This window comes from Ascaphus truei, chromosome 5 (genome assembly GCF_040206685.1).
Source record: "Ascaphus truei isolate aAscTru1 chromosome 5, aAscTru1.hap1, whole genome shotgun sequence".
Classification (NCBI taxonomy): Eukaryota; Metazoa; Chordata; class Amphibia; order Anura; family Ascaphidae; genus Ascaphus; species Ascaphus truei.
Genome location: NC_134487.1, coordinates 56065379 through 56079883, shown reverse-complemented (window position 1 = coordinate 56079883; position 14505 = coordinate 56065379). Strand labels below are relative to the sequence as shown.

Here is a 14505-nt window from a genome sequence, read left to right as displayed (position 1 = left end):
CACGCGGGCGTAGTGGAGCTTTGAGGAGGTGAAGAGGTGGCAGGGTGGGTGGGAGTCACGTGGCGGGCGCCCAATGGGACAGTCAGCCTTGCCGTGGCCGCCACTGCCCTGCTCCTCCCGTTGGCATGTCCAGCAGTGCACGGGCAAACAGGTATGCACCATTAAGCAAGTGAGGGAGGCACGTGGTGAGAGCGCCCCCCTCCCTCCCCTCCCTACGTCAACCGGGCTGCAGCAGTGGGGACCTCCTGTCCCGGGCAGCGATCGGTGGATCGAGGGACAGGAGGAGGGGAAGGGGACAGGAGGAGGGGAAGGGAACAGGAGGAAGGGAAGGGGACAGGAGGAAGGGAAGGGGACAGGAGGAGGGGAGAGCTAACGCAAAGGCGCATACTTGCGGGAGAGGGCACGAGCAGAGGGTCGCGGTGGTGAGAAGGGAGCCATGTGGGGACCAGGGGGTCGCACGAGTTTGCTTGCAGGGAAGGAGCAGAGGGGCCGCAGCATGGAGAGTACTTACCCTCCAACAGATGTCCGGGCAGAAAGAATGGCCGCTTGTTGGGGGCGGGCTCATATAGAGCCTGGCCGCGCGCTCACAAAGCCTGGGAGCGCGCCAATCCGCTGTCAAGTAGGGGGAGTTTTTTTTTTTTTTAGCGCGAGCAGGAGAATTTTAGCGAGAGCAGGGGAAATTTTAAAAAACCTAGTGTGCTGCTTGGGCCAATATTTACTCGCCCGGGGGTTAAATCCACACGCCCCAGGCGTGTAAATGTATAGGATTGTCGAACACTGTATATACATATATATATATGAGAAAAGAGAGAGAGCGCACACCCCATAGCATAAAACTGTGTATTTAATATTAAAAGGGAAGGGAGGAGGGGGGGGAAAGAAACGCACTCACAAGAGTAAAATGACAATAAAGCAATTTGTGATAATATCACCACCATCCGGTCTCTGTGCTGCAAAGGTCCACAAATATAGGCTCCCTCAGGGCTGCGTGAAGAAGTCGTAGCTCGCCGGAGGTGTAGTTTGCCGACTCGAAATCAGTCCATGAGGTCCCAGAAATCACCTCTCCACCTTTAATGTGGTGTCCTGGGGTGTCAGTACAATACTGGTCTGGTTGGAGTTAAACACTGAACAGTTTTTAGGTCTAAATAGACCAATTCCGACAATATTCATTCAAGACTGCAAAGGGCTATTGGACAAAATAAATAAAATTATGGGTGGATATCAAATTTAATTGTCCCTAGTTTGCATGCAACCCCACAGTATAATTATAAAGGAAACCCTTTAGTGTCCCAATTGATAAGATTCAATTGCAGACGTGAATGCTATTATCTACATTTGGAAACAATTAATAACAATGATAAACAATAATGGTATATTGTTGGATTAGAATCCTAAATGCCTGTGTCCCCTGTCTACCCCAATGGATAGGCATGAGACCTCAGACATGGGCCATGTATTAACATGAATTAGAAATAAACTGGATATTTAATAATGAGCACATAGTATTTAATAAATATATTAATATATTAAGGTTAATACACAATATAAACTAGATCATTAATTTAAAAACACACAAGCAAAAGCACACATAATATTATAATTATCCTTGTGCACAAATTCATTTCCTCATTTAATTATTCACATGATTTTTATAGTTCACATTATTGATCAATTCTACACAATATTTGAAACCCTTTGCTAGCAACTGCGCATATGCCGGGATTCATTTGCTTTTCATTTTGTCATGCAGGTGACTGTGGGATACAAGGTCTGAGTTTGCAGTTCTCCTGTTTCTTTTGCAAAGAAGACACTAATAATTAATCCTTGTGACCCTTTACAAATAGGTCAATTAGATATTCAAGAAGGGGCTAATCGTCTCCCATCAATTCATTCTATATACAAATATATAAAAATTAAAGAAATTAAAATTATTAGATCATTTTAAACATCCCAAATCACTCCTTATAGTGAATTCATTTCTTCTCATCAAGTATTGAGTTATGTTATATAGGTCCTAATGGCCCATGTCTGAGGTCTCATGCCTATCCATTGGGGTAGACAGGGGACACAGGCATTTAGTACACCTTAGGGGGTCCGATCTGCAACCGGGTGGGTGTCTATGGGCTACATACATATACACACACACTCTCCCACACACTTCCCCTCACTCCTTCATATACTCTTCCACACACTTCCCCTCACTCCATTCTATACTCTCCCATACACTTCCCCTCACTCCTTCCTATACCCCTCCCCTGTTCACTCACATCTTTCTATACTGCCATACACTTTCCTTATAAGTAGATATCCCGCATGCCCTCGTCTCCTGTCACTGCTCTCCTGCTCCGGCGCGCGCTGTTACCCCCACCCTCCCACCTCGCGCTCCCTTCTCACGCACCTCGCTCTCCACTTTCTTCACCCGCAGCTTTTGCCACGAGTTAGCCAGCTGCGCTAGCGGCATCTTCCCCGACCGAGCAGCGCGCAGAGCCGGGGCTTCCCGCACGAGCCTCAGTGGAGGGAACAGTCTGTCTTTCCATGGCTGCTCGCCCTCTCCACAGCCGCTGTGGGGGGAGTGGTGGAGGAGAGCCATGGTGGAACCCCTGGGACTGCTCCATGGAACCCCAGGGTTCCACAGAACCCCATTTGGGAAACGCTGGCTTAGAAAATAGTAACTAATTATTCTCTGCTCTTGTACTGGCTAAACCAATGTTATACAATTACCTATTGCTTTACTTGCTTCTCCGCCTTTCACCTGTTCTCTCTTCTTCACTCACTACCATGCCACCTTGTCTCAGTTTGTTATGCTCTCTCAGTGGGGCTTATTCTGTAAGAGGTAATAGCTCAAAAGTGGAGCCATTACATGGATATCCCCATTGAAGTTGGCTTACAGAATAAACCCCAAAACATTTCTACTGATGATTAAGTCCTGCTAAATCCTTTTTAAGCAACGATCTGCTGCATACCACAATATTAAAAAACAAAAGAAATATGGAACTGGCAAAAGGTAATTAAATCGGGTTTAACTAAACCACCTTCAGAAAAAGTAAGAGGGCAATGCTACAGTTCTCAAAAAGACAACAATTGTATTAAACAAAAACCATAAAGCTAAGAAACAAAGGAGCACTCAAAGAAGCCTCTCTAAAGCATTGAATTGTAAGAGTAAAACATGAATGTGCAATATTACAGTCAAAACAACAATATATACGCCAAATAGAAAGTATTCACCAGCAGCAGTAACTCGAGTCCACGCAGAAGTTCATTAATGAAGTGGTGTGTCATTCAGGGACCACTAGGCAATAAAATACATCCCAGAGGAATAGACAGTCCATATACATATATATATATATTCGTAGCACACTTTCCCCTACCTTATGGGAGATTTGGCAGCTACGGTGTGTGTGTGGCTGTGGTGCGTTACCTGTGGCAGGGTATATGAGTGGGCACCCTTCGGGCAGAGTCTCTTGCAGGTATATAACCTGTGGGGCATCGTCTGGCATATTTGTTGCCCGGTGGCCAGTACTACGACACTCCCTTGGCAAGCAGGATCATATTTTCTACTGATGAGCCTGGCTTCTCTCAGACCAGGAGATTTTCTCACTTGGTCGCAGACAGCGAATATTGACGTGAGGGCGGGGACTCGTCCCACTGCAACCACGTGTCGCGGAGGTTCTCAGAGCTCTAAAGCCCAGTCATGGACCTGCTGTTGCGAGGGCGTAAACATGGTGGTCTGATTGGTTTACCAATTTGACTGTTATGTAGGGCACCCCAGGTCTGATATCTATGCAGTGCCTCCAAAAGTAGCGCACTTTCCCCCACCCTATGGGAGATTTGGCAGCTACGGTGTGTGTGTGTGTGTGTGTGTGAGGGTGTGGTGCGTTACCTGTGGCTCACAGGTCTGAACCTCCGCTGCTGGGAGCCTGGGGTGCACCTGATTCGTCTGGTGACAACTGGGTGGGATAAGCTCCTTACAGGCAGGGTGTAAAAGACGATGCACAGGCTTTAGGAGAAAAATGTAGTAGCTCCAGCTACTACTTTTTTCTCCTAAAGCCTGTGCATGGTCTTTTACACCCTGCCTATTTGGATAGACTGGAGCATGCTGACGGTTTAACCCCTGGTTCGCCTATTGAGTGAGTACACTTTTATACTGCTTACCCATGAATGCTTTATTCTCTAACACTAGCCCACCAAGTACATTACAGGTTAACTTTTTTGGTGCCTTATAGATTGGGCCAGTTTGAACCTGTGGGCGGAGTGTATATTTTGAGACTGCATTTCATATGTTACCGTCTGGGACTTATTCTCTTAAGAAGATTATATTGGTATCTGCCTCTGGATAGCATCACTTGGGGGTATTACTCATATTTCTCTAAGACCCTTACAGGAACAATACCAATAATACACACACTCAAGTATATACTAACAACCTTTACTGACCGCAATAATATCGGTACTCTGTACAACACAGTAATATAGACCCCAACCTGATACCACCAGTGAGTTTCCCCCAAAGAACATTGGGTGCCAGGCACCAATACCCTGATGTCCCTTTTTTCCCAATGTCAAGGCCCACCCAAAGTGTTGGAGATTGCGCTATCCTGTGATGTGTTGGTGCACTTAGTTGGGTACCTTCCCGGGGTTCCAGCACCCAGGTAATGCCGATGAACAAAGGGGTCCGTCTGATCCAACGTTGTTGTCGTGGTCCGAGACGGCGTTCGCCTCCGCGTGGGGTGAATTCCGGCGTGGATATATCACCTGAGTCTCTTGCAACTGAGATGGTCTGGTCCCAGACCACAGGCCACAATCACCGCGCGGTATCTTCACTGTGTCCCTGACACTAGACAGTAAATTGGGGAAGCGTCCCTATCTAAGGGGCCTTCCCTGAAGTAGCCACATGCTACACGTGAGCGGGGTCTAAGGGGCAAACTAGGCCTAGTCTCAGAGCCACTGGTTCTTGAGACCCTACCTCTCTGTCTGGCTCCCTTCTCCGACTGGTGTGGTCTCCTCAGCATGCCAAATGTATCTCTTGGTGAGCAGGGGAATCCGGCCGCGCTATTGGCTTCTGCGGCCCATGTGTCTAACAGCCCGAGGGGCTGCTGGGGATTGTAGTTCCCCTGCGGAGTGCTTCTGTAATGGCCACCACTATTGATGAACCTTGATGTGCTGGGTGCACCAACATGGCCAGCAGCTCTTCTGCGCATGCGCACCGTCTCGCGCATGCGCTGCCACACTGAAGATGGCGGCGCCCTGCAAAGGGAGCCGCCAGCGACTCGGTCGCCTGTCTCAACTGCCCGTAGCTCTCCCCACACTCTCCCATCCTCTGCTGCCGGACGCAGCCACAGCGGAAGGTAAGGGGGTGAAGGGGGACCGGGCCACATATAATAAAGATATAGTTGAGAAACTGATTGAGTGAGATATACTTATCCGCTCTCACTCGCTGCGTTTGTCGCAACATCTCCCCTCATTCATCTCAACATGTACCGAGGAGGCCCCTTCATAGAAATATTATATCCTGCACAGCCATTGTGAAAAATCCCCAGTGGGATGTAAAACGCAGCGAGAGAGGAGCGGATAAGTAGATCTCACACTCAATAATCAATTTTGTCATCTATCTCTATGTGTCATGACCAGTTGCAGAGACTACTAGGAGAATCACAGTTCAGAATAACTCTGTTGTATTAATCCATAATGTACTGTAGTTGCTTTAAATCAAAATGTATGTCTTTATGTCCAATGTCTGTTACATACAGAGTTTGCATAGTGAAACATTTCAGTTACATATCAACCATGTCAAAAACAGGTATGTAACAGTATAGGGTTGATCCAATGTTTTTTGCTTACTAAACCATGAAACCAATTATGTTTGTATCCCACATTGAAGTGGAATCACGATTGTCCATGCACCACATTTGGTATTTTATATAACAGTTAAGCTCAATGAAAGGTAACTAATGAAATTCTTAATTAGCATTTGTTCACAGTACTGTGGTGTTATAAAAGCCTCTATATATCATCAAGCCTGTATTGTGAAATCTTTATTACTTTTCCTCCTTTAGGCTTTATTTCTGCTATAAATCTACTTTCTTGCTGATCAGACACTAACAGATACAGCTTGTGACGAATTGGGCCGCAAGGTTTCCTAAAATTCATAGGAAGCTCTGTCCTGCTGCCGATTTTTGTCAGGTTTACTGTAGGTACCTACAGGGTTAATGTGGGGCATCAGGATTTTGCCCCTTTATTAAAGTGTATATTGTATGTGTAATATGTGAAAGCAGCGGTAGTGCTTGGGCCAGTATATTTCCATGTACATTGTATTGTGTTGTAATATATATTTTTACTTTGTGAAAGCTGTGCTACAGCTCGTCTCCACTCCACTCCACTAAGGGCTAACTCTGGACTTGCTCTGCTAGAGCCCTGTAAGCCCTGGGGGCTGAAGCAGTCATATGCCTGGGGAGGAGGAAACCCATATATGGGCATTTTCCTGTACCTACATCCTGTGGACTATGCTAAAGATATGCCCAAATATGGTCATACCTATCTTCTTGGCTTCCGGGCCCACCTTCATCACCAGTAATCTCATCAACTGTGCCTGTGCCGTATGCAAAGACCAAGACTATTGCTTTCCACCAGACTGATTGGTGTCACCCTGATTGGGACATGGGTATAACTACTGCCTTCTCCCCAGCCTTAGAGTTACTTATTCTTGACCTGGTTGCCTTTGTAAAGGGTATATGCTGACAGGGGACTCACCTGTATAGACAGTAAGCAGATGGGGAACTGAGGAGACCCACTGCAGGGGTCTCGGGTGTCCGGCGGATCTGCGGTCTGTGTGTGCAATGTCGGCCGGAGCTGTTGAGTGCTGAATCATGGGGGTGAGTTTCATCAGAGAGAGACCCCCAGGGACAAGCTCAGCACAGCTGCAGGATACCAGCAACCATCATCACTTGGAGGAATGCTGCCTGGAGAGTCGAGCTGCAGCAGCCTCTAAAGGTATGTTTGGGGCATCCAGCTGAGGTGGGTGACTGTCCCCACAACAGAGGGCTACCAAGCCACGTTCCCCTATGTGTCTGGTAAAGGACCACGTTTTGTGGGGAATCCAGCTGCAGCGGGTGTTGATCTCAACTACGCCAGCGAAGTACCCAGTTGGCTACCTTCTACCTTCAGCTGGGTAGCCAAGAGGCTTTTGTGTCTGGTTTCTTTGTGTCTGGTAAAGGACTACCTTTGTGCTGGGTGCATCCACAGGCAGTGGACAGAGGCTCCTTCACAAACCCAGTGGCCAGGAGGCATTCATCTATCATTGGCTACTTGGCCTGGAGGCTTTTAGCCACTGTCCAGTACTTTGTGCTGTGAAACTGCTGGGAAGTTACTCTGGGTGGGTTAAATAAACTATTTAAGCTCACACGAGCCCTCATAAAGACTAAAAGAGCCCAGAATTGCTTGGCTCAGGCGGCATCTTGGAGGACTGTGATACAGCTCTTTTTGTGAGTATTTGCCCACCCCGCCATTTCTTTTTTCCAATATCTGTCCTGGGTGTGTTGGAATCCCTGTTGTGTCCCCATATAATAAACCCCAAACTGATAATACTCCTAGTGTGACCTGTGTCTCAGGTAGCCCTAGGGGCTAGTATAGGGTTGATCCTACCCACAATGGATATCCAAAGTTCTGGACACTGATTGGGGACCTCTGGTAATGAAGCAAACACGTTACGTGACACAGCTATTCGGAAGATTTGCAGCTACCCGGACTGTGGCAGGGTCCTTAATACAATTTACTGTGACACGTCTGCTACAAGTTAATTAACCCCTATATTTTACTATGTAGTAAATATTTTAACGGAAGATATATAGAAAATGGTAGAACAAGCCGTCAGTGAAACATGAGTAATGTAGAATCAGAAACACTGGACATTCAATGTATTACAGACCTACTCATCATAAATACATATTGGACAAACCAAGATAGTTGGTTAAAAAAAACTGAATGTAAGAAATACTATGGTTGGTGTCTATTTTGTGAATAAAATGAGGTTTGTGAAAATAGGTAATAATAAAAACAGTGTTGATTTTTATAAGAGTGCTTGATTTGCTTGTTTTTCATTTACGGGTGCGCCGACGAGTATTCTAAAACTTGCCTTGGAAAATCTGGGGCTACCACCAACAAGATCAAGATACATGCAGGGTACATGCTGCAAACATTTCAGAGATATTTCTGCAGAGACTAATGGCCCATCGGACTAACACAGCAGGGGTCCCTGGCAGTCCCATTCAGTTTGAATCGGACTGCCAGGGAACCTCGCTGTTAATCCGATGGGCCATTAGTCTGTCTGCAGAAATGTCACTGAAATGTTTGCAGCATGTACCCTGCATGTACCTGGTCTTGTTGGGGATTGCCCCAGCTTTGTTTTAGAATACTCATCGGCGCTACAATATGATGAAGGATTATTTTACCCCTGAAATGGTTGAAGCTCAAACTGGTATACGTGAAAGTTCAGGAAGATTTGGAACGGAGAGAGAGATCTCTTATCAGGAAGAGTGCAGAATAGGCGAGGTTTTCACTAAACCAGGGCAGATGCGGCATTGGTAGTTGTGACATACAGTATACAGTAGGGGAGCTGGTGTCTGTTTCTGAAACGCAGATTGTGAATGACTTCTGTTACAAACCTCTTTGCCAAGATCTTGTAATGCAATAAACCATGGTGGATTTCCTCTCATTCTTGAAACTCGACTTTCTTCCAGGTCACTTTCCACACATCCTCCTAATCCCACAATGACATAAGCATATCAGCTACCTCAAAACGTACCATTGCCAGCATCAATGCTAAAAACAGGTCCATATCACCTGGCGCAGGCATCTCCTATCTTCTCTGAAGCCCCCTCCATATTTTCAATGCAAAGACAGTCAACTCAGAATAATTATTCACTCAATAAACCACAGACAGCTATTAAGAAATCTCTTTATTCATATTCAGTGCTTTTTCCTCCCCATTCAATATTAGTGTCATAGAAAAGCACCTCTCAGGACAGCTAAGAAATAAACTAGTATATATTATTGAAAGAAACAGTCACTTTCTACGCGGTGTTCTCTGGTTTCGTTATACAGAACAACCTAACTGAAATAATATATATTTTTGATTGTAGGTTTATATTTCTAATGCAACCCATGACATTTGCTAGCACTATGCTATCTACATGTTTATGCACTAATCATTTAGCAGAAATGGTTCTCTTATCCTGCTCTATAGATCCTTCTAACAATAGCACATACTTGCACGCAATTCTAAGTAAACATGGGTATGGTTTCTATCAAATTGAGAGGGTTTGTGATCGATAAATCTTTGTGATGAAGCTAAAGTGTAATTTGTGTCTATATGTGAAATGCGTATTATTATAGTGATTTGTACTTTTTTATTTTCGGTTCCGGGAGTTTCACAATGAGTCCAATAATACAATGAAGTCGCTAGCACAGGAAACACTGCAAAACACTTTTACCAACTTCCTTTGGGAAAAAAAATATGTTTTTTTAAAAGGAAAAATTATTATTGTCATTATAAAATACAATACAAAAATAAACTCTACATTTGTTCTTAAATTCTGCTGAAGGTGCTTTCAACTGGTCCATGTAAAACATAACACATGGTAGGGTAACTCCTTCCCTGCTGGAAAAGCATAGAATACATTGCACAGCAATTCTTTGCAGGTTCATCTTGCAGCGATGAAGTTAAAATCAGTTTAATGAAGTACCATCTATCTGTATTCCATATATTAATATATATACTCTAGGGGGATATGCATTAAAGTGCGATAGTGGCGATCGCACATAAACTCCTATTTAAGTCAATACTGTAGGAGGTCCCTAATTGCCACTATCACACTTTAATGAATATTAATGCACCAATATATGGCAAGTTCTGTGTTTTTCAATGAACTAAAATATATTTGGACAGGTAAATAAATAGGAAATCTTTCAGCAAAAATAACTTTTGGTTCTACACAATTATAAGATCCATACCAAAGTTATATAACTGTTTTCTTAACTCATGAACTTGTGTTCAAGATTGTGCTCTGTAAAATTCTGTGGGACATGAGGTTTTGTAGAACTATGGATAAATGTTATCAATTACATTACATTTACAGAATACTGTACTTGCTGTTAAAGGGTACTTGCAAATGTCAATAGCTCCCAATAGCCAACAGCAGATGGTAAGAGCTACTGTAGTCTAGCAAGTAACCTCCATATAATCTCTTGCATGAATGAACTCTAAGGCCCAGATCTACAGAGCTCCGTTATTGACTTAACGATTCGTTAACTTCAGCTAGGGCATTGTCAAGTGTCAACGGTAATCTTCAATGCTCAATAATGAAGAGTCGGGTGCTGTTTTTGGCTGGAGAGGGCTTTGCGTTACTATAATGGACATTAGTGCTAATGATATGCAAAAATGGTGTTCCCACACCATATCCACAGAGCTCCGTTATAGTGAAGCAGTGTTAGGACCTACAGATGGGCCATGCCATGAACTGGTGGTAGGCTTAAAATACCTTGACCAAAGAATTGAAACAGAATGGACCCTTTCTTATACACAGATAAGTATTTAACTATATAATATGTCAAGTTAGATGTAGCACTAGGCCTTTTAATCTTTTGTTCCGATATAGTTAATGCAAGGATTTAACATTACGTTAGTTAGGTCACAGCTAAAGGTGGTGTTGCTCACATCCAGAACCTGACATAAGTCTTTTACAGGGTCTGGATAAGTGTAAGACCAGAGTTAGGTATGATTTAACTATCATATTGTTATTTATGGGGTTCTTCTCCTCTCTTCTCTTTCTAAACTTTAATTAAACACCTATTCAGGGTCTAGATGGAAGCCTTTCGTTAAGACAGGCTTAAGCTTAACGCCATGTTATTTGAAGCTAACGCAAGGCAGGCTCACTTAACATGGTGTTAAGCCTGTGCTAATTAAATGACTAGTTATTATTAGCATTGTAAATTTGCATTAACTTAAGGGAACAGAATGTCCAATACTGATTTTGATAACAAGACGTTATGAACCCTGGGTTATGAGCTCTGTGGCTCTGAGCCAGAGGGACCTATGTACTAAGCATCGTAAATGACATTTTTTTGCATAAAATTGACGCACAGAAATCTCAAACAAAATTGCGCTTGTGTGCACCTATGTACTGACCATATTTTTCTCAATGTGCGCCGTCAGTATAAAAAAAATATTTTTAGTCAAATATTTTAGTGTGCACAAATGTTAATGGTAAGTACAAAAAGAAAATTGGATTTGCGCACCAAAATAAAAGTACTGTAAAATGTGCGTTAAATCCCCCCAAAAAAGTCTGTTTATATTGTTAGGGCAGAATTAAGATCAAGTTGCTATTTACCATCCGAAAAAGTATTTGATGCAACACGGATGTTTCATTATATACTGTGGGTAAACAAGATGTTTTATTTTCACAGTATGGAGATTATTAATAATGACACTAATCATTTATATTTACTTATACTATTTATAAATAATAAATATACATCATTCTATTTTATTTATATTGCATCAATCAAGTATCCAACAAATGATGCAGTATGTCAAAATTAATTTCAAACAACAAACTATGCATTGTGTGTGTAGGACACACATTTTATGAAGGTTTGTACTAGTTTTTAGCACACAAATGTTGATGCACAAAAAGAAATGTAAAATATGACCTTAGTACATAAACCCCTAACATTAAATAGTCCTAATGATACTGATGTTGATATTTTACCTGTTTGTATTGGTTATTAAGTCATCAAAAAATAATAATAAAATGATTTAAAAATATACTTTTATGCAAAGTGTACCAGATATATTTAGAAGGTGCAAATCACTTGCAAAATTAGACAGTAGTGATTGTACTCCTTCTATGAATATACATTTAATTCAAATATTTGAAAGTGAAAAAGTCCAACATTAATACCCACAGTTGACATCAGATGGCGCTGCACATGAATTATTGTTCGTTATTATTTTCCTTTTTGGTTTTGAAATAATTTATAATAAATATGTTTTCAACAAAGTGCAATCAGTGTGTGTATATATATATATATATATTATATATATAGTTAAGTTATGGTGGGTAAAAAAAGTGACAAAAACCCTCCACAGTAAAGCATATAGCAAATGGAAATATCCCTGTATGCTCATTTGCATGTTTTAGACAGGTCTGCAACCCCGTCTTTCACCATTATCACCCAGCACACAGCACTTCCACTGCAGCAAGGGATTCTGGGAAATGACATGCAAATGGTCACACAGTGTCACCTTTTGCTTCAAATCCATGTTTAACATGGTTCCCTATAGGCTTAAGCTTGCTGCATGGTCACAGCTTTCAGCACAGCCAGGGTTAAGATGCATAGCCAGCAAACCCACCATAACTTAACTAAGTATGGTAAACCCCATCTTCATTGCTTCATTGCATAGCCAGTTATCAGTGTGGGGTTGGTTAAGGATGGGGTTTACCATACTTAGTTAAGTTATGGTGGGTTTTCTGGCTATGCATCTTAACCCTGGCTGTGCTGAAATCTGTGACCATGCAGCAAGCTTAAGCCTATAGGGAACCATGTTAAAAATGGTTTTGAAGCAAAAGGTGACACTGTGTGACCATTTGCATGTCATTTCCCAGAATCCCTTGCTGCAGTGGAAGTGCTGTGTGCTGGGTGATAATGGTGAAAGGCGGGGTTGCAGACCTGTCTAAGACATGCAAATGGGCATACAGGAATATTTCTATTTGCTATATGCTTTGCTGTGGAGGGTTTTTGTCACTTTTTTTACCCACCATAACTTAACTAAGTATTGTAAACCCCATCCTCATTGCTTCATTGCATAGCCAGTTAACCGACCCCACACTGATGAGACCCATTAAGGTCGAAACGGCTGTCTGTGGGTGGGTTTTCTGGCTATGCATCTTAACCCTGGCTGTGCTGAAAGCTGTGACAATGCAGCAAACTTAAGCCTATAGGGAACCATGTTTATGGTTTTGAAGCAAAAGGTGACACTGTGTGCTCATTTGCATGTCATTTTCCATAATCCCTTGCTGCAGTGGAAGTGCTGTGTGCTGGGTGATAATGGTGAAAGGCGGGGTTGCAGACCTGTCTAAGACATGCAAATGAGCATACAGGAATATTTCCATTATATATATATATATATATATATATATATATATATATATATATATATATATATATATATATATATATATATATATAGCTGTGGAGCGTTTGTCACTTTTTTTTTTACCCATCATAACTTAACTAAGTATATATATATATATATATATTTTTTTTTTTAAAGAACATTGCATTTATTATCAGCAGCCAATGACTGCCAAATTGAAATTTAGGAGTGAGTGGTTGGATACTACCCAAGTGTCATGCTGCATTATCTAATACAGTGAAATGGAACTTGTGCTTTACACTGCTCACTACACCATTGAATAATTAGATCTTTCTGATAGTGATGGTGAATTTGTGCATACAAATTGCCTTTAGCATATTCAGAAGTTATTTAAAGTCTCCATGCTCATGCAGTGATTAGCATGGTGGGGTAATACAGCAAGGATTTCTAGTAATCCACAGAACTCATTATGGCCCTTGGCTCTTCAAAAGGGGCCAAAATGACCTGCTTTGGTGGAATTAAAGAAATTATATCTCCTGGATCAGGGGAGGAGTGAACTCTATCTATCAGACTAGTGACATGTTCCTCGCGATCCTCATATAAAGTGCTAATGTGGAGTATAGGGTGAGTGGGATTACGGTTAAATGCAGTCATTGGCTCTGGTTTCACCTGGTTAAGAGTTACACTAGATGTAGCAGCCCCAGAAGTTGCCATATGGTTGAGACTGCAGGTGAGGAACGTCCCAGAGACCGACACATCTCTGCAGCTCTCAGATAAAGGGTGATTCTCCTTCTCAAGATCCTTTGCCGGTTTTAATGTATCTGTAAAACAAACAAAAAAAAACATCCTGCTCAACTTCTTCTGTTACTGGCTTTGAATAAATGTTTATTTTGAGAACAGTTCATGCCTGCGGTCTTCCTACCTTAAACAATGATCATGCTGTAGTACCAAGCTTAACTGAGTGTGAGAAAGCATTTCCAAAACAACAAGGCTTCTTCTTGATGGCGAACACAGACCTAGGAAATATTATGTCCCAGACCCACAAAAGCTTTAGCTCAGCTCCTATTTATATGAATGGGAATAAAGGTATGCTACAGTGTGGATCTGGGCCTATGAGAGAACATCAAATAACTCAGCTACCCCTATTGCTTGCCCTTAATGTTCACAATAACCCACTGCAACAAGCAATAGGGGAACCTCTAGGGGTGTGATGTTCTCTGCAGAAGGTCATTGTTGCCTTTGTTCTGCTTATATATTTACCACTGCTGTTAATCTATGTTTTCCTACAAGAAGGGTCTGTGGCTCTCAATCAATATTTTGTAAAGCTGTTATCTCCTAGCTCGTGAACATCTAAG

The 14505-nt window shown here is 42.5% G+C and overlaps 1 protein-coding gene across 2 annotated transcripts in view; it reads right to left on the bottom strand.

Annotated features, from left to right (window-relative positions):
• Positions 1-13262: 13262 nt before the first annotated feature.
• PANX2 (pannexin 2) overlaps positions 13263-14505 on the bottom strand; it is a 65422-nt gene continuing 64179 nt past the window's right edge. For both annotated transcript variants that reach the window (XM_075599839.1, XM_075599840.1), the window contains one exon: positions 13263-13971. In XM_075599839.1, the coding sequence (XP_075455954.1) occupies positions 13598-13971 (374 nt within the window). In that variant the 3' untranslated portion in view covers positions 13263-13597. The remainder of the gene's footprint in view (positions 13972-14505) is intronic.